At 38.7% G+C, this 22,185-nt stretch overlaps 1 protein-coding gene and 1 non-coding gene across 2 annotated transcripts; one reads left to right on the top strand and one right to left on the bottom strand.

Moving 5' to 3' along the window:
- Nucleotides 1-6,811: 6,811 nt before the first annotated feature.
- LOC147497400 (uncharacterized) lies at nt 6,812-7,234 on the bottom strand. Its single transcript, XM_086562871.1, has one exon. It carries the CDS (start codon nt 7,232-7,234, stop codon nt 6,812-6,814), a length of 423 nt encoding a protein of 140 aa, XP_086418997.1.
- Nucleotides 7,235-21,833: 14,599 nt separating this feature from the next.
- LOC147497399 (small nucleolar RNA R71) lies at nt 21,834-21,937 on the top strand. Its single transcript, XR_015197290.1, has one exon. It is a non-coding gene; the product is annotated as a small nucleolar RNA R71 (small nucleolar RNA).
- Nucleotides 21,938-22,185: the final 248 nt, after the last annotated feature.

Below are 22,185 nucleotides of genomic sequence, written 5' to 3'. Positions count from 1 at the left end.
CTTTTTATATATAGCATCTAGAAAAGGTAGGCTTATAGTAAGATTTTTAAACACTTCCCTAATCTCATTAAAATTCTCGTCCTTTTTAGACACAACTAGTCTCTGGAGAAACGGTAGTTTTTCACTATACTTAGCATATGGGTCAACATAAGTATTAACCTTGTTTTTATCTTTTGCTGTTTTTCGACTAGGTTTCCATATTGCTACTGGTATAGGATCATCGATTTCTATTATGGGGTCTTGTAAGGTTTTCCCTTTTGGTTGTGGTTTACTTGGTACTTCTACAATTGTAAGGTCTTCAGTTTCTATGACGGTATTTGGTATGGTTTCATTCTTAGTTTGCGGGTGATCTTTAAGCATAGTCACTTGGTTATCAACTACTTTACCCGAACGAAGGGTAGTGACTACCTGTAGGTCCCCTTGGTTTATATTACTATTATATTGAATATTATTTACTTCGAAGGCAGTGTTTGTTGACTTAGGATTAGGCACAACTTGACCTGAAAACACGCTTGTTGGTTATTATTTTGTTTAGGAGACATGTCAATAACCTTTTAGCACAAAGATTGCATCATTTGCATCGTTTGTTGTAGCATGTTAGTGTTTTGATCATGCTGATATTTCATCAAGTTGGAGTTTTGTTGCATAATTTGATTTTGTTTTTCCAGCAAGGTTACTACTACGTCCTCTATAGATGGTTTAACTGGTGGAGTGGTCATAAGAGGAGTGACTAGAACTAAGGCTTGTTGAGCGTTAATGTCTAGATGTTGATAGTTGTAGGTCATGGGCACTAAACTTCTATTCTGGTCAACTAATTGTCCTTGTCCTAAATGTTGGTTAAATTAGTGGAAGTTTGTAGTGGGCCTAATGATAAAATAGAATATAATTGTAGATATGTGTGTTATCAAAACAGTAAATTGAAGGTGAAGAAACAATAATTTATCAAGATTTGAAACTCTCTAAATCATGTGGGATAGGGAGGAGTAGTCGTGTTCGCCAAACTCTAGTTGTACACTACTTGGATGTGAGTTTAGATTAGAAGTATGCTTCACTAATGAGAGTCAAAACAGTAGATATGAGGTGAAAACAATGAATAATTTAAATGATGAATAAAGGTATTAGAAGGGGTGGGTTTAATCCACCACGTGATTCCATTGACTATTAGTTAGTATTGAATGGCTTGTATTGATCTCTAGTGAAGACTAAGTCCTCTCAGATTGAGATTTCACTGGCATGAGAGTGTAACTCCACCACAAATATCTTTGGTGGTGGCTCTATACTCTAGTTCTTCGTTATGAACTCTATCTCTAGTTACTCATAATGAAGAACTTGACATTCTTTTATGCAACATAATAAAACTACTAGCTACTCATCCTCACATACCTTCATAAACCTCCTCTAATGGAGGTTTAGCCTAGTGTCATAGGAATCATTACACTAAACCAATAATAAGGAGACATAATTGAAAAGACAATAATTGAAATTAAACTAAAGCTTTTGATTGATTGGGAATTAATGGTGGCTACAAACTAAATTATTCTAACCCTAAAGAAAGTAAAACTAATTAAAACTAAACTAAACTAATTATTAACTAAGGAGGGGAAGGAGTGAAAGTGTTTAGCCTTAACCCTCTTTATATAGGAGAGGGTTAGGGTTACATTTTCGTGCATGGGCAAAAAAAGGGGACTTTGAGCCACTAAAGTGAGCCCAAAGTCTATTAGGTTAAGTCTAAAGAGGCTACAACTATTGGAAATTACTCTCATGCATTTTTCATCCACTGTTATAGCTCTGATTGGGGCAAGGCTAGGTCCATTGGAATGCTTATTCGGAGCCGGTTTTTTGACATAAAGTATGCCCAATTCCAAGGCCCGAGTCCAAAAATACGACCTGTTGAAGTTCTGTTGACTTTTCTGTCCTTTTTCTACCCGAATTGACTTTGACTTTCCAGCTTTGACTAGACTTGAAAAAGGTTTTTCTCCATGATTCTTGGGCTTTAAATGTAGAACTTCCTTGGAAATCATCTTGACTCGTTTGCCATGCAAAAGTGGTGCTTTTAGTACCCTAATCAACTTCAAGTCCTGAAATGCACAAAAAAATGTAAATAATACTAACTCTTATTTATTCTAAATATAATTGGCCTAAGTAGAGTACTATTAAGGGGTTTAAACTACACTTTTGGGTGTTTATCACCTAACATTTTGATTATTAAATCTTGGAGGTGTAACTTCTTCTTATGGATTATAATTAATGTTTTGCCTCCATTGTGTGTTAGGGTTGTTATTAAAAGCGCAAACATTGGCTAGCTGTGGTGGTGGTTGTTCATAGACAAGAGGACAATAGAAGTTGGAATGCTTAAAACTAAAATAGAAATTACAATGAGGATAGTTTATGTTCATGACAGGAGTAGGTTTTGCTTCTTGTTTATTGACAGAGAGGGTATCGACCTTATAAGTGAGGGATTCAATTAAAGTTCTAAGTTCAGGATCTTGTTTTACCTCAAACATACTGGCTACCTTAGCTATAAAAGAAGAAGGAATGGATCGGGAGTAATCGTTACCTCCCCAGTTGTTAATTTTCTTGGATTGAGTATCTAAAAAGTTATATGCATCTGTGGCTCCTTTACTTAAGAAATTACCTCCGTTCATGATGTCTAAATTCTCATTATGGTGTTAGGATAGGCCTTTGAAGAAGGCACGAACTAGTGTGTCTTTACCAAGATTATGATGGGGACATTCTACTAGAATGTCAGTGAAACGATTCCAACCCTCATAAAAGGATTCTTGAGGCTTTTGGAGAAAGAAATGAATATGTGATAGCATCTCATCAGTCTTCTGTGGTGGGTAAAATTGTTCCATAAATAATTCAACTCATTTTTCCCATGTGTCAACAGAGTTTGGATTTTGTGCTTTTAGCCAAGTTGCTGCTTTATCAGCTAGGGTGAAAGGAAACACAGTTAGCTTTATTTGTTCAAGTGTTACGTTAGGATGATGGAATGTAGTAATAACTTGTTGTATCCTACGTAAGTGTTGATAAGGTTTCTCATGGTCTAACCCATGGAAAATAGGTAGTAAATTAAATATATTGGGGGGGATTCTAAAAACCCGTAGTATATGCAAGAATTATGCAGGACTCAAGTCCATCGTTTAAAGCCTTGTAAAAATCAGAGAGGGGTTTCTCTGCTATTTCTTCACCCATTGCTACAAATGTGGTGTATGAATTTCTAGATAGGCGTGTGGTATTGCGTCTATGGTAAACAAGTAAAGTAGGTTTATGCGTACTAGATCTTAATCTCATACAAATTGAAGTCTAATATGCAAACAACCTTTTTAAAAATGCAAAACAACTTGATTATTACTAGAAATTAGTCCTCTTACAATAGATTCGAGGATGTAAATAGGTGTTACTTGGAGCGTCCTTGCTACGCGTATGAATAGCGCCTTCAACAGCCTTGAAGCACATCTACTGTTACTTGAACAATTATATGGGTATTGGTCCAAGTGCACGGGGTGGATGGTGAAGTCCTGTAAAAAGATTAACCTTATTAGTCCAAGATTTTTAAGAATTAGGGTAAGGCTTTTTACTATGGGCTTCGTGTTGGGCCTGGAAGTCAGGCTTGTGAAACGGTCTTTGGTAGTGGGTGGGCTTACTTACTAATATTAATTAATTAATTTTTTTGTATTTTTGTATCAAACCAATGGCCAGGCCACTTAAGAATTGAGGGAGGTTGTCCATGCGTGCACGTTCCTTAATTAGAGAACCCCAATTCTTTGAGTTTTCTAGACATCGTATAGAATGAAAAAAGATTTTTTTTTTTTTTTTTAAAGGAGCGTGGGCACGCTTAAGAATAGGGTAAATTAAATGGGCGCTGGTCGCTAGTCTAAGTAAGGTACGGGTCGCGCTCAATGAAGGCAAAACTGAGGCGCGCGCTCGTGAATTAAACCTAGGGTTTGAATTTTTTAGGGTCAAGTCACGGGAAGGCAGGGAGTTGGTTGAACAAATCGTATGCTCTCGTGTAGTAGCAAAAAAATTCGAAGAAATTGCGAACATTGTTTTCAATGTTTGTGTTTGTGAATAGTGAAAACAGTTTTGTTAATCTAAACAAGCAATACGTAACAAAGCAAGATGGCAAGCGGTGCCATTTGACAAGAAATGACTTAAATAGCTAGATGAATAGTAGATATGGAGATGGAGAAATAGTAATTTATCAAGATATGAAACTATAAATCATGTGAGATAGGGAGGAGTAGTCGTGTTCGCAAAACTCTAGTAGTACACTACTTGGATGCAAGTTTAGATTAGAACTGTGCTTTACTAGTGAGAGTCAAAATAGTAGATTTAAAGGTGAAAACAGTAGATATAATGATGATAAAAGGGATTAGAGAGGGGTAATCCACCATGCAATTTGATTGACTATTAGTTAGTTATCGAATTGCCTTTCTTGATCCCTAGCAAACAACCTACATATCTATAGTCATTGCTTGACTAGCAAGAGAGATTAGCACCACATCAATGAGTTTCTAATCTCTAGCCCCTTGTTATGAGTTCTATCTCTAGAAACTCACAACAAAATATTTAAAATTCTAATGCGAAAACAATAACAACTAATAACTAATCCTCTTCACATGGCTTCATAAACCCCCCTCTAATGGAGGTTTTAGCCTTGTGTCATTGGATTATCTATCAACATCTAGACATTAATGCTCAACAAGCCTTAGTTCTAGTCACTCCTCCTATGACCACTCCACCAATTAAACCATCTATAGAGGACGTAGTAGTGACCTTGCTAGAAAAACAAAATCAAATTATGCAACAAAATCCAACTTGATGAAAGATCAACATGATCAAAGCACTAACATGCTACAACAAATGATGCAAATGACGTAGTCTTTGTGCCAAAAGGTTATTAACATGTCTCCTAACCAAAATAATAACCAAAAATGCATTTTTCAGGTCAAGTTGTGCCTAATCCTAACTCAACAAACACTGCCTTCGAAGTAATCATTATTCAATATAATGGTAATATAAACTAAGGGGACTAATAGGCAGTCACTACCCTTCGTTCTGGGAGAGTAGTTGATAACTAAGTGACTATGCCTAAAGATCGCTCGCAATCTAGGAATGAAACCATACCAAATACTGTCATAGAAACTGAAAACCCTACAACTGTAGAAGTTCCAGTCCAACCACAACCAAAAGGGAAAACATTATTTAGAATTAATAATTTAAATTATGATGTTGATAGAGTAATTTTTTTTTTATAAATCAAACATATAAAAATTTAAAAAAAATTAAAAACATAAACATATATTAGTAAGTCTAGAGAATCTGACTTTAAAAGACCCAAGTTTTTGTACAATTCCACCTTTCTGGAGTATAGGCCAAACAAAAAATTTCAAACTTACAAAGTGTTTTCAAATTTTGTTTAGGAGTGGCGTATTTTGGTCTTTCATTTCAAAACTTTTTGCCACCTTTTGCCTGTCATGTTTACTCCAGTAGAGTTTTAGTTAGTTTTTTTTTTTTTTTTTTTTTTTTTTTTTTTTTGTTTTTGTTTTTTGAAATAACTAGGGGTTCAGGCTGCCCCAACCTTTTATTTAAAGCAAGTTCTAAGGTACATTTTTCCTTCTTTATCCCCCTTGATCATATCATTAAGTTTGTGATCCAATGGGGGAATAAAGTACAAAATACCATTACAAAGTTTACTACTCACTCTTGACAGATAATCTGCCCCTACATTACTCTCCCTTAATACATGTTTGACTGTTACTACCTCAAACTTCAACATCTCATTGTGAATGTGAGCTACTATGTTCCTGCAATGCATGGTGGTTTCTCCTTCCTATTTAAAATTTGGACTCCTTGTAGAGAATTTGATTGAACTTGGACCTTTCTTATGTTCATTTCTATCGTACCTGCTAGCCCCTTCTGAATTCCCAAGAGCTCTTGATACAACACAGATAGTTTAAGAGAACTGCCACAATACGCCATCAACACATCACCTTTCTAGTCCCTTAGCGCACCCCCATAAAAAGCCTTTCCATTTTGTACTGAACCATCAGAATTTCAAGCGATCATACCTACTTCCGGTTTGTTCCAGTTAATCCACTGATATTCTTTTTGCTTGAATGTTACCTCGATACCCAATTTAGCCAGCAACAGTTTTGTTGCCACATCCTCTTTCACCGAATCTATCGATTTACCCATGTACACTTTCATGCTATTGATTACCTTTTGGCTGACAACATCTGTTGTTCTAAACCTCTGCTTCTTTAATCTCCAGTTCCTTTCGGTCCAAATGGCTTTAGACTGCTACACAAATGAAAGCTCAAAATACCTCAGAACTCGATGTGTTATGTCTGCACAGTCGCATCAGGTAGTACCACTCACGATGGGAGTCTCTAACAATTTCTGGTAGTCCCAAAGCCCTCTTAAAATCTTGCCATACGATTTTGGAGTAGGAACAATCAAAAAATAAGTGCACAGAACTCTCCTCATGACTGTCGCATAAATAACATTTGGATTGACCTATAACTTTCTTTTGCATCAGCCAGTTTTGTGTTGGTAAACAACCCGAGAATAGCTACCAGCCGGTAAATGAGTGCTTTAGAACAGCTAACTTCCCCAACACTATCTTGTACCACTTTACTTTGCTTCTCACATTTTTTAAGACAGCATAGGCCGACGCTGTAGAAAACACTCCTGAACTGCTTGGTGTCCATGTTACCTGATCCTCCGGAATATAGGAATTTATTTCAGTTCCTAAAATCCATTTCTTGATCTCACTTTCCTGTAAGTCCCTGATGCTTCTTGACCATCACCCATCGGTTATTACTTCTGAAACTTTTGCATCCTCTAGAATAACATGGGCTAGTAGCTCCCTGGCGTGACCATTTAAGATTAGGGGTCCCGAGCACCAAGGGTTATGCCAGAAGCTCGTACTATTCCCATTTGCAATACAATGCCTTGTAAACCTCCATGAGATTTCTCTATGTTTCAATATGCCTCTCCACACCCATGAACAGTCCTTCGGAGCCTTCATTGTCCAGAAATGCTTCTGCTTTATTTGGTGTTGCCATGACCATTTGACCCACAAGTTATTTGATCTCTGAGCAAGCTTAAAAATCAAGCCATAGTAGGCCGCTTGATTCCATATTCTAGGATCAACAATACCAAGCCCACCTTGTTCTTTATCCAGTCTAAGGGTGGCATGTCTTGCGTGATGCATCTTTTTTTCCATTTTTGGCCCTACTCATATGAATCTATTGCACAGTTTTGCCACCTTGTCAATCACTGTCTTAGGCAAGACAAAAGTTTGAGCCCAATAAGTTTGGAAAGATGACAACACCGACTTAACCAGTTGCACTCTTCCTGCTCTGTTAAGGTCTTTGTTCTTCCCATTTGATATCTTTGTAGTAATTTGTTCAATAAGCGGCAAGCTTTCTCGAATCCCTACTCTTGATGCAGTTAGGGGCAGACCAATGTAGGTCACCAGTGGAGTAACAATGAATATATTAAGTACTGCAACTAGTTCTTGCCCTTCCACTTCAGTCATACTACTCGTAAGGAGGGTAGTTTTTGGAGCCCTGTTGCCTAGGAGAAAGTGTGCAGAGTATCCTTTATTGCCATCATAGATTCAATATTACCTTTGCAAAAAAGTAACACATCATCTGCAAAACATAAATGGGATATTGCCAGCTTCCTGCACTTTGAGTGAGCATTTATTCTATTCGCCTGGAGATCTCGATAGAGGAAAGCACTCAGAACTTCCATGACAAGAACAAACAAGTAAGGGGAGGCTGGGTCGCCTTGCCTGAGTCCTCTTTTACCTTTGAAATAACCTTCTGGTGTCCCATTAACCATCACTGAGTATAGAGGAGAGGCAAAGCACATTTGGAGCCATTCAATGAAGAGAAGAGGGAACTTGAACCTGTGCAATATAGTCTCCATAGCTTGCCAAGAAATAGAATCATAGGCCTTCTTTATATCCAGCTTTATGGCACATCTCTTCTGACCATGCTTTCTTGAGTATCCCCTTAGTAACTCATGAGCTATAAGTAGATTGTCTTGGATATACCTCCCCGAAATAAAAGCTGATTGGGAGCAGGATATCAAAGAAGAGATACAAGACTTCATTCTATTGGTTAGTACTTTAGACACACATTTATAGATGATATTACAATAAGCAATAGGTCTAAAAGAAGTAACAGAAGAAGCATTTCTCATTTTTGGGATGAGACAGAGAAACGTGGAATTTGTACCTCTGACCAATTTTTGTGGAGAAATGTGTACTTGATAGCTCTGATGAAATCATCTCCAATAGTAGTTCAACTTTTCTTGAAAAAACAAGCATTGAAACCATCGGGCCCAGGTGCCTTATTATCCTCTATATCAAATAAGGCATCCTTGATTTCCTCGTCAGAAACAGGGGATACAAGAAAACAACTACTAATTGAATCTATTTCCATATCCTGAATATTGCGTAGTATCCCAGGATCACAGTAAGCCTCTGAATGGACACCTAGAAGGTCAGTGTAAAACTGTAGAAACGCATTCGCTATAGGTTCCTTCCCTTCCCTTTTAGTTCCTTGAGCATCATTGATTTCCCATACATAATTCCTTGTCTTCTTCTCCTTCAGTGCATTGAAGAAGTACGCACTACATTTGTCTCCAAAACGCATCCAGGCAATATCTATTTTTTTGAACAAATCTGCTTCCTCCATTTTTACCAAGCTACATAGCTTATCTCTCAACTTAAACTCTTGGGCTCTAAGGACACTGTCCAAAGGGGTTCTGATGTAGAATTTCTTGAGTTGTCAGGAGTTGTTGTCTTGTTACTGCTACCACTCTTTGTATGTCATTGCAAAAAGCTTTGGTCCACCCTTTCAGCACTCCCTTTAAATTCTTCAACTTTTTTGCCAACATAAAAAATGGGCTGCCATAGTCTGCTATATCCCAACACTCTTTAAGTGTATTCTCAAAATCATTATGTATTAGTTAGGCATTACAAAACATGAACGGTGGCTGACTCCTGAAGGAATCAAGGAAAGGCATAACCGAAGGGCAGTGATCGGATACACCTTGAGGTAACACTTCCACCTTTGTTGCCAATGATAGAGTAGACCAGCTAGCGTTGACAAGACACCGATCAATCTTCGACCACTTCCTGATATTATCTCCGCCACTATTCCAAGTGAAGAAACTCCCTGATGCAGTGTGATCGAACATCCCTGCTTCATTCAAACATCTTACAAACGGCTGAGTTTCTCTTGGATGCACGGCCTTATCTCCAATCCTTTCATGGGAGTTTAACACATTGTTGAAGTCTCCCATTACACACCGTGGCCCCTGGATGCTGACACTAAGTGCTTCTAATTCTTCCTATAAAATCTGTCTCTTCCGGACATTATTACTGGCATAAATCATAGTAAGAGTGAATCTGATTCCATTCTGCAAATTCATTACCTTAGAGTGCAAAAATTGATCCCCTTCCACTTCCTTTTCTATTTCCATAAAACTTTGGTCCCAGCTGAGCCATATCCTCCCATACTCATCACTAGAGTAGTTATGTATTGTTTCCCACAATGGACAAACCATATTCTTAATAGTGAGAAATCCCTCCATACGTACCTTAGTTTCCAGTAACCCTATATATTTTATCCTATTCTCCGTTAGAAACTTGTTCATCTACTTAGCTTTTGTACAATCATTCAACCCCCTAACATTCCAACTACAAATCTTAATCATTTATATGATTAACGACCTTTCTTCTTTCCACTCCCTTTTGGTCTCCCCCTCCCTTTCTTCCCAGTTTAAGACTGCTGTTGTTAATGTGTTATCTTGTTCTTTTGGGCCCTTGTTTGTATTGGGGTACTTTCTACAACTACTTGTGTCAGGCTAGGTGTACCATTCTTATCTCCAAACAATTCTAGCTCAGCATCCGATAAATCGTCATCTTCTAGTTCTGCTAACTCCTCGAAAATGTTTCTTTCTGCACAAAACATCTCGACACCAGGGTGCACTTATTGCAGAGGTGTTTGCGTTACTGCTATTGACTGTTTTGACATGTCTTGCACATCATAGGTACATTCGACTTTTCCTGGGGATACTAGACTCATACTGCTTGCTGTTGTGTTTTCTTCCACATTACAGACCCCCAGCGCATTTGTGTTTCCAGTCCTTATACTCAAAGGTAGCTCAAGGTTTGCCCCAACTAGCTCCATCGATCCTGCCCCTTCCTCCTGGACCTCATGGACTTCTTCTTCTTCAGCTGTAACATTCTCATTTTGGTTCCTTGAGTTCACTGTACTTGTTATCTCAGCCCTATTTCTCTGAGATGTCCCGCATCGAAAGAAATCATGCCCCTCCGGTTGGTTACTACTACCTACCATAGTGACAATCTGTAGCTCTCCTACATCTGCCCCTTGTACACTTGTGTTTCCTACTACTTGTCGCCCTATTGCTCTTCTCGCTATGTCCCTCTGTGTGCCATTATTTTGCCCATCTTGCCTTCGTGCCCACACCCTAGTGGTCCTTACTCCACAATGATTTGTTACATGCCCAAAGCAGTTACACTTTTCACAGGATAGCGGCTTCCAAGGGTACTCTAGCGGAATGACAATCTCTCAAGCTCCCGCTTTTATCTTAATACTTTCTTTGTAACTGTGGTTTATAGGGAATTCGATACAGAATCGAGCAAAGGATAATCGTTTGCATTTTGCTATCGCTTCATCCATGAACTTTGGAGTTCCTCCAATCAAACTCGCTAGATACGATAGTCCTTCAAAGGTCCGCATTTCCTTTGGTACGTCCAACAGCTTAACCCACACCGGAATAGTGGCTACCTCTTTTCTATAGTTATCAACCTCCACTAACCATAGCTTTATTACAAACACCCTACCCACGATGAACACTGGTCCACTTTCCAAGACCATTTGCCGGTCTTCAGAGCTCGTATAACTCATGTAAAACAGATCTTTATCTGTAGTAATATCCACCAACCCTTTCAATTTCCACCGTTTCTCCAATACATCCTTTACCGTGAGGAAAGACAACCTTTTATCCAGAAAATACCCCACTAGATGCTCATCCCAATACGTAATCCCTTGTTCAACTAGTTTAACAGGAACTTGCACTACTCCATCAACGATTATGGGGGAGAAAGACTTAAAGGTTACATTCGACTCCTGGGCTCCAATTCTACTAAACATAGAACTCCACGAGTTAACACGAGCACTATCCTAGGTTGGAATGTTATAACTTGGTCCTGGATTGCCAATTTGCGTTGGTTCTTCAGCACTGCTTTCATTGGTGGTAGTTTGAGCGGTATGTGGTTGGGGCTCAGTATATGAGTTGCTGGGATTCTCAAACTCATAGAGATCCATGATTGTACCTTTATCAGAACACTCACTGTTATCAATGGAGGATTTTACCCGATAAGAATGGAAACATGAGTGTTGAGCTACCTAAACTGAACTCACACTGTTTCTCAGTGTAGGATTTTACCAGATAAGAAAGGCAACTACTTTCTCTCCAAACTCCGACTAGAGGATTTTACCAGAGAGATAAACAAAAAGAAAAGATAAGATAAGCTACCAAGAGATCGAGTTCCAGTTTCTCTAGTTGAGCGCTCTTACTCCGACCAGTTGCTTGGGATAAAAGATACTAAAAAAGGTAAAAACTTGTAGAAAAGATTTATTTACCTACTAAAAATTACTACTAAAGGTAAACTTTGGGTGCACATGATCAACAAAATAGATTACCCTAAGTTACTCCCATTCTCCCACAATTGGTCCCCATTGAAGTGATGCAAGTGGTTTAACTGTGCTATTGACTTATTTCATGAACCCCCTTCTCCTAAATTGTTTGGGGGTGGTATATTTAATTTTAACACATTGTATGTTCACGTATTAAAATTGCATGTATAAATATCAAAATATAGAAACCTGTGGACCTTGTTGATTTAATTGGGATGCATAAGGTGATTAGGTACCTTAATTTCATGAAATTTTCTTATTTCGCGGAATTTCAGAAGCTAATTGATAAAACATAAAATGAATAGTTTACCTACGAAATGAACGATGAAACTCAAAACGTAAGTAAACTAAATCTATCTTAAGTGCCTATGTTTATCAAAGATTCTACTATCAATCCTATGAGATATAATGGAGTAGAGTGATTCGTTCCACTCCTAGTCCTTCTGCATGCTGTGTTCTCTACGTATAATTATTCTTACTCTAAAGTCTAATGAGAGATTTACGAAGTGGCAACTAGACTACGATGCAACTACCCACAAGATGCAACTAGTCGATTATCAGAACAACTATGGGAATGCTACGATGATTCGATGATAAGGAGTTAGAGGGGGATTGATTCCACCTTAACTCAACTTAATCCTATTAACGACGAATCGTCGAAATCTGACTTGAACTGCTTCACAGAACAATTGGTTCTTCCTAATCCCTAATTACACATGGCATTCCTACCAATTCATAACTAGCATGTGAATGATTAAACCCATTCTCATGATGAACTAATCGTTTCTAGAGTGGAAGGGAAATTACGACGACTCTACGATAATCGAAATCAAGCTTTCATCAAGGCTTCTCAACCCCCTCTAATGGAGGTTTAGCCGAGAATCATTACGCAATCATTTCCGATTAAATTAAAACTAAACATAATATAAAGAATTGAAATTTACTAATCTAAATTAAACAATAATTAAAATCTAATTAATAACTAAGAATTGAATAACAAGTAATAAATCAAATCAAATCTAACATAAATGTAAATGACAAGAATCGAAATTAACAAACTAGCTAATTTATTAATCAAACTAATTAAGAATAATGATTCTAAGAGTTTAATCTAAAACAAGAATTGAATATAAACTAAACTTAATTTAATTAAATAAAAACTAGATCTATTGTTTTAGGTCTAAAACTAGCTACCTTAACTATCTACCCTATCTACCATTAACAAAGAGCTAAGCTTTGGTTTTTATACTTTCAGATAAAAAAATCGTGCATGGGCTTGGAGCCACGTTTTGGGCCAGAGAATCAGGCCCAAAACCCAATTCTTTCAGTCCAAAAAGGCTTCTTCAGCTGCAGTTGGCTTCAACAGACTTTTCGTCCACTTTTGCTCCTCTGATTGGATCAAAGCTTAGACCATTGGAAAGCTCTTTCCGAGCCGATCGTTTTCACATAAGGTAGGCCCCATTCTAAGGTCTGAGTCCAAAGATATGGCCTTCGGAAGTTCTGCTGACTTTGTGTGATGTTTCTGCCCGCGTCGACTTTTCAGCTTTTGACCGGGCTTTAGAAAGGCTTTGTCTTCTTGAATCATTGCCTTTAATCATGGAACTCCTTAGTAACCGACCTTTGCTTCTTTATCTCGCTAAAGTGGCACATTTCTGCATATAATGGACTTTGAAGCCTGGAATGCATAAAAACACGTAATCAGTGTTAACTCTTAATTATTACTCACATAATTGGTCTAAAAGTATGTCTGTTATAGGGTTAAAACTACAGTTTTGGGCTCTTATCAAACCACCCCCAAACAACATTTTACTTGTCTTCAAGCAAAGATGAGAAATTAGAATAAGTGACCAAAAATAGAGTTCTAACTACTCTCGTTTCCCTGAGTGGGATTGCATTGACCATATGCAACAAGGCCTTAAACCACTAGGAATTCCCTAGTGGACGAGTTATAGCCTCGTGAGAGTTTTCCAGTGAAGGTACTCACAAACTTCATCTATACTATAACGACTAAGAAATAAAACTATTGTTTCCTTATTCATGCCCTAAATTAACTATACCTCTCACTAGCAATGCATATAGAGTAATCAAGTCGAAACCTAAGCTAATATATACATAATAATCAATCATCTACCATAAACATATATACAATGAGTAATACTATGAAATGCCTAGCGGGTTCGTTTACTGAAACTTCGGAATAAGCGTCCCCAAGCACGCTCTCACAATAATAGTCAAGATACAACACTCTGATTTTTCCACTCAAGTTCCGCTACTCCAGTGTGCAGTGGGCACACTTTACCTTACAATCTCAATGACAACAAGGAAGCCGGAGTCGATCAAACACATCTGCCACTTACTATCACACTAACCTATTCATAATTGACCTAGAGGTCTTTATTAGGTGTTGCGGGGATTAGGAGATGGTTTAAGAAGGAAAGAAATGGATATTCAAAAAGGACAAGTCTGAGATAATAGAGTTTCATATTATGTAACTTAGAGAAAACCTTGTTATTTTCTTTTGCTTCTATACTTTGTTTCCATCCTTAGCCATATCTTTTTTCTTTTTCTTTTCTTTGGCTTTTGACTCCCTTTTATTCTATTTTTGGAGTTTTTATTTTATTTCTATTTCTATTTTTCTTTTCTTTGGATGGAAACTTCTCTTCTTTATTTTCTGAAGCAATTAACTAACTTTTGTTTACACAGGTTTTTTTCTTCTTCTTTCTTCCTCATTCTATTCTCAGACTTATTTAAATTGGGTAGGTTGAATTTTTTTAGTTTGTTTTGTTTTGTAACAGGGGTAAAGGAATTGTGGTTTATGGAAGGCTAAAGAAAGGCTCAGAGGGGCGACTAGCGGAAAATAATTCATAGGTTTGAATTTTTGGCTATATCGATCCAAAGAGGGCCTAAATTCTCGCATAGGATATGGCATAGTGATCAAGCAAGTGGACGTGTGATTTCTTTATCCGGATTTTACTTCTTCCTTGTGTCATTTCTCAAATGTTTCGCTCATATAAGGCTTTAGGCTATATTCTCACAGGATTTGTAGCATAAGTACTCTAGCCTAGATTTCAGAAACTTACTGCTAACAATCAGAGATACTCATGTAATATATTTATAGATAGATGCAAAGATTATTACCTACATATTAACCTAAGTTTCTAATAATTATTCTGATGCAAAAGCTACGTGAGACTTCTAGATTGTTAAGAGCATAGAGAAAGAAAACAATACCACTATTCCTAAGTGTATAGCATAACTTATTTATTTATATTTTTGAATTTTTGAAATTTTAACTAGAAAACAAATGCATATTATACATATCTATATCCTAACAGATGCCTTAATTACACGTGTTTCTATGCCCCCAAACAAGAAGCATGCTTTGTCCTCAAAGTATTGTAAATAAAGAGGGTAGGAAAAATACCATTGAAACGTGTGAAATTCGGAACATCCGCAAAATAAAGTTAGAACGCATTTAAAATAGGAAATAAAACCGACGCGAACTTAACTCTATAATGAAGTTCTACCCATTATGGGGTTAACAAGAATGAAATTGCTTGGGACATAAGCGCACACTAACTAGAATGAAAACTTACCTTATCTCCCCGCGATTACTCATCATCTTCCTCATCCTCTTCTTCCATAAAGAAGTGAGGTTCCTTTGCGTCCTGCCATGCCATGATAATTTGCCAGGCTTCCCGCCATTTATCATCTATTATTGCTAACCTATTAAGAGCCACTTGGTCTGATGGGGTGTAGGGTGCAATCTGATGAGGTTGTATCCTCCACCCTTTCCAAGTCATTGCACGGAAAGATCGAATAATACTATTTGTGGGTCGTACAGTGTCGACCGTAATCCAATCCGTGAAACGTGTACAAAAAATAGGAAAGAAACATAACATAATACAGGAAACTAGAACAGGCATAAGAAGGAACTTATGCCTCATGCTATGTGATCGAGCTAAACTAGACATCAAGGTTCGAGGAAGGTCATGACACATACGTCCCGTGGCTAAAGCAAGGAAGACGCTGCAAGTGACATCATTCACAGAAAAAAAACGTCATTCCCCTAAAATGTTTAGCATGATCCAAAACATAAGAGTTCCTATGTTCATGGACAGGCTACCAAAGGCGACGTTATATTCCCCTTGATCCTCGATACGGAAAATGCCTGCCCCATAGGACTCATGCAAAAACTCATAAGTGTAGACATACATATTATCTACCCAATAGCACCATGGGTCTTGTATTTCAGCGGGCATAGCAAGTCCAAGAACAAATGCTAGCAAGAACCATAAGCGGCTCCCAGCCAACGTATGTGATCGCCCAAAACCAAGCACCATAAGTAGTGCTTTGGAACAAATCCTCGAAAAGACTGTTCCGGTATCAATGTTGGAGATGTCATCTCAAAATTACGCCTGAATAGCTGCGAATGATCCGAAACTACCCGCAGAAAACCGAATTTTTCTGGTCCACGGAAGTCGGGCGCCGAAAAGCCTCAAGATTTGAATTCCAGTTTTTGAGCTGGGTCGCTCCTTGGGCATGAGTGCACTCGGACAAAAAAAATCTGAAAAAATTGCGAGAAGCGAAAGTGCACTCCTCTAGGGCGCCGAGCGCTTTCGGAGTTCTTGAACTTCGGAAAAATGAGACTAAACGGGGAATCATGGGAGTGAAAGGTGAGTGATGGAGGTTAGGTGTAGTGTGAGTTGTGAGTGTAGAATGTAGGAAGTTTATATAGGTTTTAAGTTGCTAAAACGGATCGGGAAGTTGCCAAAAGGTTTTTACGGCAGTTTCCGAAAATACCAAAATTTCCAAACACGGAAACGGAAACAACTCATTTTCTTGATTCTAAAACAAACCTAGTATCTTTTAGGTTGAATTTATGATAGAATCTACCTATTTAATCGAGATTTCATCCTACAATGATACTTATTCATAGATATGCCTAAACGGCCATATTTTCACCTTGACTCCGCAATAAATTCTAAGACGAGGGTCATATAAAAATAATGCTGAAATATATAAAACCACCCCCAAACAATTTGGGAAGGTGGGATCAATAGTAAACAACCACGCATAATGAAAATAACCGCATTATATTAAAATTTTCATTCGAAGTACATTTCACTACAAAATTCAAATTACGGAAATAAAACTTACATTAAAATAAATGGCAATAATGAAACTACAAATAGAAATAGAAATATCAAACGATACTATCCCTAACCACTCCGGTAGTGGTAGCGGAGGGCACACGCTCGGGAGATGGCTCCTAAGCTCCCGATGGGCCAGCACCATTCGACTTTCGGCGACGACGCTCGTGCCTCGATGGTGTGTCCTCAGAAGGAGAATCCCCGTGAGGTGGGAATTGTGCAAGCATGTCGGTCCGAAACGGCGCTGAGCTTCTAGCTCGCCCTCATCTGTTCCCACCTCTCATCCTCTCCGGGTACGGATCTCGAAGTTATGATGGATAGTTGCCTGTCGAGTCCGGAGGTCTTCATAGATAGTGTTGGAGCTTAACGCGATGCCACGATGAATTACGGCCATGCGCGCTCGCATCTGACCAACACCTCTCCAGGGCATCCGCATCAAAACAAGTCAAGTCCTCCTCATCCTCCGAGGCATTCTGATTTCCCCCATCCTCCTCGGCATTCTCGTTTCCACCATCCTCCTCGTCCTCTACCCTATCCTCAGGCAACCTCCAAACTCGTTGGATACACTCCTTATAGATCGCGGGATTTCGTTGTGGTAGGGTGATGTAAGACCTATCAGACGCCTGAGCTGCTCTCAACTTCAGCATGATTTTGGTTATCAACACAGGGAGAGGTGCAACAGACTTCCCTACTCCCCTTATCATGCTAAGCAAAAACTCTAAGATACAGAACTCGTACTTCTGCTCCTGGAGTATCCATAAAATGTGGAGGCAGTTCAGGCCGATGTCGCTGACCTTCTCCTTCCCGGATCGCTCCGACCAATCCATCGAAATGCGGCCGGTGGTTTGGTTCTTAGGGATGCCTGGCGAACACAATGCGATCTTGCATTCTAGTTCCCTTCGGTAACTGTCACGTTCATCAATGGCTCTACCCCATTATATTGGGACTCCTGCAACGTGACATCCAGATGGATTCTAGGCGAATGCCTAGAATCTCGACCAACAACCCAAGAGTCACTTCCTTCCTCCTCTTCGCCACCATAACAAAAAATCCTAGTCCCTCCAACTCCCTCAGATTGTAGAACCGGCCGGACTAAGTCTTCGTGGTAATAGGCTTCAGTCGAAAGTACCACAAGCTATTCCAAATCTCTACCGATCATTTCAATCACCATAAAACAAATAAAAGTGGTCGCCAAGAAAAGCATGTTCTCGTAAAATTCGCCGTTGAGCCATTAGAAGTTTGGATACGGTTTGAGGTTTGTAGAAGGTAGGGGAAGCAATGAGGACACCTCACTAAAAAGAACGATGGTGGTGGTGGTGTGGGTGGCACGGCAAATTTTTTTTTTTTTTATTTTTTATTTTTGATTTTCCGGTGGTTTTGTTGATGTAAATTGGTGGAGGTTGTGGGGGTTGAGTAGATTTGGGTTAATTAGGTTTTGTTTTAATTTATTTATTTTTTTTTTTTGTGGGTTTGAAGCTTTGTTAATGGCGGTTTGTGGAAAAAAATGATGAACTGATGGTGAAGGTAAAGGCGCGGGTGCGCTGTCGGTGGGCGCGGGTTGGGCCCAAGCCCAATTTGAAATTTGTGAATTTTTCGATTTTTCTCGAAACTTCAAATCAAAATTGCCGCTTCGTTACGGGTCCGATTTTTTATAATGAGATATGGAAATGATCAGGAGAGAATTTCCAATCCAATGATCCATGAAACACTCTATTCCAACCGTGGATGACATATAAGATAGTGGAAAATGCCTCGAAGTGCGTGCATAACGTACGTTATGCGAAAGACTGATCTCTAAATTCAAGATTATGTCAACCCGGATCGTAATACAATTAAACGGGCTAAGCAACTATAATGGGACATAAACATTCTAGGACGGAAACACGAATACCCCACCCCCAAACAAATTTTTTACAACAAAGCTTAGAAAATTTGTTTTTAGCAGTGGGTCTTTTAAAGTCAGATTCCCGAGACTTCCTAGATTACTATGTTTATTCTTTAATATATATATATATATATATATATATATATATATATATTTACTTTTAAAAAGAAAAACAATAAACAAGAAAGACATAATTCACCCCATAGAGAAACGTGACTCAAAAATCCGAGAAAACATGCAAGAGTGGAAAACGTGAATTATGTCAAACGTGGACTTAGGATCCGTACTTACAGCCACACACTCCGTTGGGAGGGCCCGATTACCTTAATGGTGCACTCACCAATATATGGAAATGAAAGAAAATGCACCAAACACAAAAGTTGAGTCGCTTTATAGTCGATACTTTCGAGACTTTATCTAAACATATGTATGAACATGCAGCTTTATCATATATCAACAACCGAAATAGTTGTGGATCATTCCATAAATAAATATCACAGAAAACATATCCAAACACAATCAAGCACCAAGATTTCCTATGACGCAACCTAGTGAAATGAAAGCGAAGTCGGATAACCCTATTACGTAACCTAGCATGTACCTTCTTTTTCATTTTTGAACGAGTGGGTGTTCTAGTAAATAAGTGTGGAAAAGTGAATGGTTGTGGAGAATATGGTGGATATGGATGAGTTGTAGAAGGACAGCATGTAACCAATGAGGATGTGGTTTTAGCACAAAACTCATTCATGGTATGTGTAGGGACTGTTTCAAGTCTGAAAATGAATGTGTCAAACGCTTTTGTCTTCTGAAGTATTTGTTTACTAGGTGGATTTAAAAACTTATGAAGCACAAAAGAAACAAAAGGATCAAGTGCAAACTCGAGATTCCTTTGAAAGGGTGGAAGGAGGGAAGTCGAGGTGGATGTTGTGGAAAGTAGTTCTTGATAGGGTGAATTATCACCTGCTCTAAGAAACTCATCGAATTGCTCATCTAGATTGGTCATATCCTCGTTACTATGATAGTCCTCTACATCTTTGAGAAAGTCATCTATCTCATCCTCATCCGTAATATGTGTATCGACTAGTGTAGGGATGGAAATGTTGAGTCCTGAACTTCCAAAGGAAAAAATTTGGGCATATGATTATCGTGAACATGTTGTTGAAATAATCTCGAGCAAAGGTCTCGATCATGCTAACCTCTCCATCCATAAACGAATCGGGTAACTGTGTCTTTGTTTTAAAAACATTGACTTCAACAAGATGGCCAAAAGACATGGACATTGAACCATCGCGCAATTAATGAGCGCATTGGCGTTGCCGTGAAAGGACGCCCTAAGATGATCGGACAGAGTCGCTAATCCACTTCTATATCGAGGATGACAAAATCAGCCGGATAGTAAAAAAATCCTGAACTTTTACCGTAACATTTTTACCACACCCTTAGGATACTTAATAGACCGATCAGCTAATTGCAACGCCATTTTAGTGGGTTGCATCTCGCCTAGACCTATTTGTCTATACAAATAAAAACGGGAGTAAGTTAACACTAGCCCCCAAGTCTAATAACGCGGTCGTCGATAAGAATCTCCTAAGGTGCATTATGCGGTAGGACTACCGGGTCCTTTGTACTTAACAATTCCATTATGTTCGGATAGAGTTGGGAATTGTTCTGTTAAAAGGCGCCTTTTGGTATATTGGTCTTACGCCTAGTAGTACACAATTCCTTAAGAAACTTAGCATGGTGTGGTTGCTTTTAATAGCTTCGAGGAAGGGAAGGTTTATAGTTAGATTCTTGAAAACGCCCCTAATCTCCTCATAATTAGTATCCCTAGTTAACACGGCTAATTTTGTGGAAACGGTGGTTTCGCCTATATTTAGCAATGGTATCACCTGGATGTTTAACCGTGGCTTTCTGTTTCTTAGGTTGTGTTGTAACTGGTACCTCTACAGTGGTAGGCTCTTCAGTTTCGATTTCGGTATCTAGTAAAATAGCAGGTGTAAGGGCTACTGGTGGGGTAACCATAGGTATAGTTACTTTGTTATCAACCACTCTGCCAGAACGGAGAGTGGTGATGGCCTTTAGCTCACCTACATTTTCATATTCATTACTAGTATTATTGGTTACCTCAAAGGCTGTATTTGTTGTTTTAGGATTAGGTATTGCGTGACCTGGAAATACACCTTTGGGTTGGGCTTTATCTTGAGCCAACTGTTGGGTTAAATTATTAACAGATTGTAGAAAGCCGTTGGTTAGATTGAGCCATGGTTTGGAAAAGTTTTGGCTCACTTGTATGAAGGTGTCAAGACGATCCGTTGTGTGGGTGTGTAGTAGTCACGGGGGTGTGGATCGAACTATTTCCGTAAATTATTTATCGGTGGATTTTGATAATTATTATTTACCGAACGATACCTCTATTAGCATTATAATTATTATAACTACCTTGACTTTGTGCTTGACCTTGTCGAGGTTGCACTTGGTTGTTATAATTATTAAAATTACCCCGACCGCCCCTGGCGTGGTGGAGCTTGGTTAAAACCGTATGTTGGCCTAACATATTGATTATTGTACCTCGAGGTGTGACGTGTTGGTTATTTCTCCAACCGGTTGGGATTATCTCTCCAAGGGCGCTTAGGTTCACTATTAATGGAACAAGCCTATTCATAGGCTATAGGACGCTGGGAGTCGGATGCTCGTGGCTCCAAATGAAACTACATGGATTTGAATTTACGCTCATGACGGGGATAGGCTTTTGTTGAGCAAAATGGCCTCTACCTTTTAGTGAGTGATTCGATTAGAGTTTTAAGCTCGATCGTGTTTAATTTCAAACATACCGCGCGCCTTAAATCAGTATTTGATGAACTAGCGGAGCGGTGGATATTTTCACTACCCCCCCCCGTTGTTATTTTTCGCTTTAGTTTGATCCTCTAAAATTTATAAGGGGAGGCTCCTTTCCTTAAGAAACTATCCCCATTCATTATGTCTAGGACTTCTTTATGGTGGTGTAGAAGTCCTTTGAAAAAGGCACGAACTAACGTGTCTTTCGCTAAGTTATGATGTGGACACTCTATAAGGTGATCGGTGAAACGATTCCAAGCCTCTGAAAATGATTCATGAGGATTTTGTCGAAAAAAATAAATCTTGGAAAGCATCTCATCCGTCCTTAGGGGTGGGTAAAAATGTTCCATAAACAGCTGAACAAGTTTAGCCCACGAGTCCACAAAATTAGGCGTTTAGGCAGTTAACCAAGACGCCGCCTTATCGGCTAAGGTGAAAGGGAATACCCTAAGTTTAATTTGTTCCGCACCAACCGTAAGATGGTGGAATGTTGTTAGGACTTGTTCAATCCTACGATGTCTTTGATAAGGTTTTTCATGGTCTAATCCATGAAAAACGGTAA

The sequence above is a fragment of the Coptis chinensis genome, chromosome 5 (assembly GCF_015680905.1).
Source record: "Coptis chinensis isolate HL-2020 chromosome 5, ASM1568090v1, whole genome shotgun sequence".
NCBI lineage: Eukaryota > Viridiplantae > Streptophyta > Magnoliopsida > Ranunculales > Ranunculaceae > Coptis > Coptis chinensis.
Note: the sequence above shows the minus strand (reverse complement) of the source record. Positions and strands in the feature narration are given on the sequence as shown.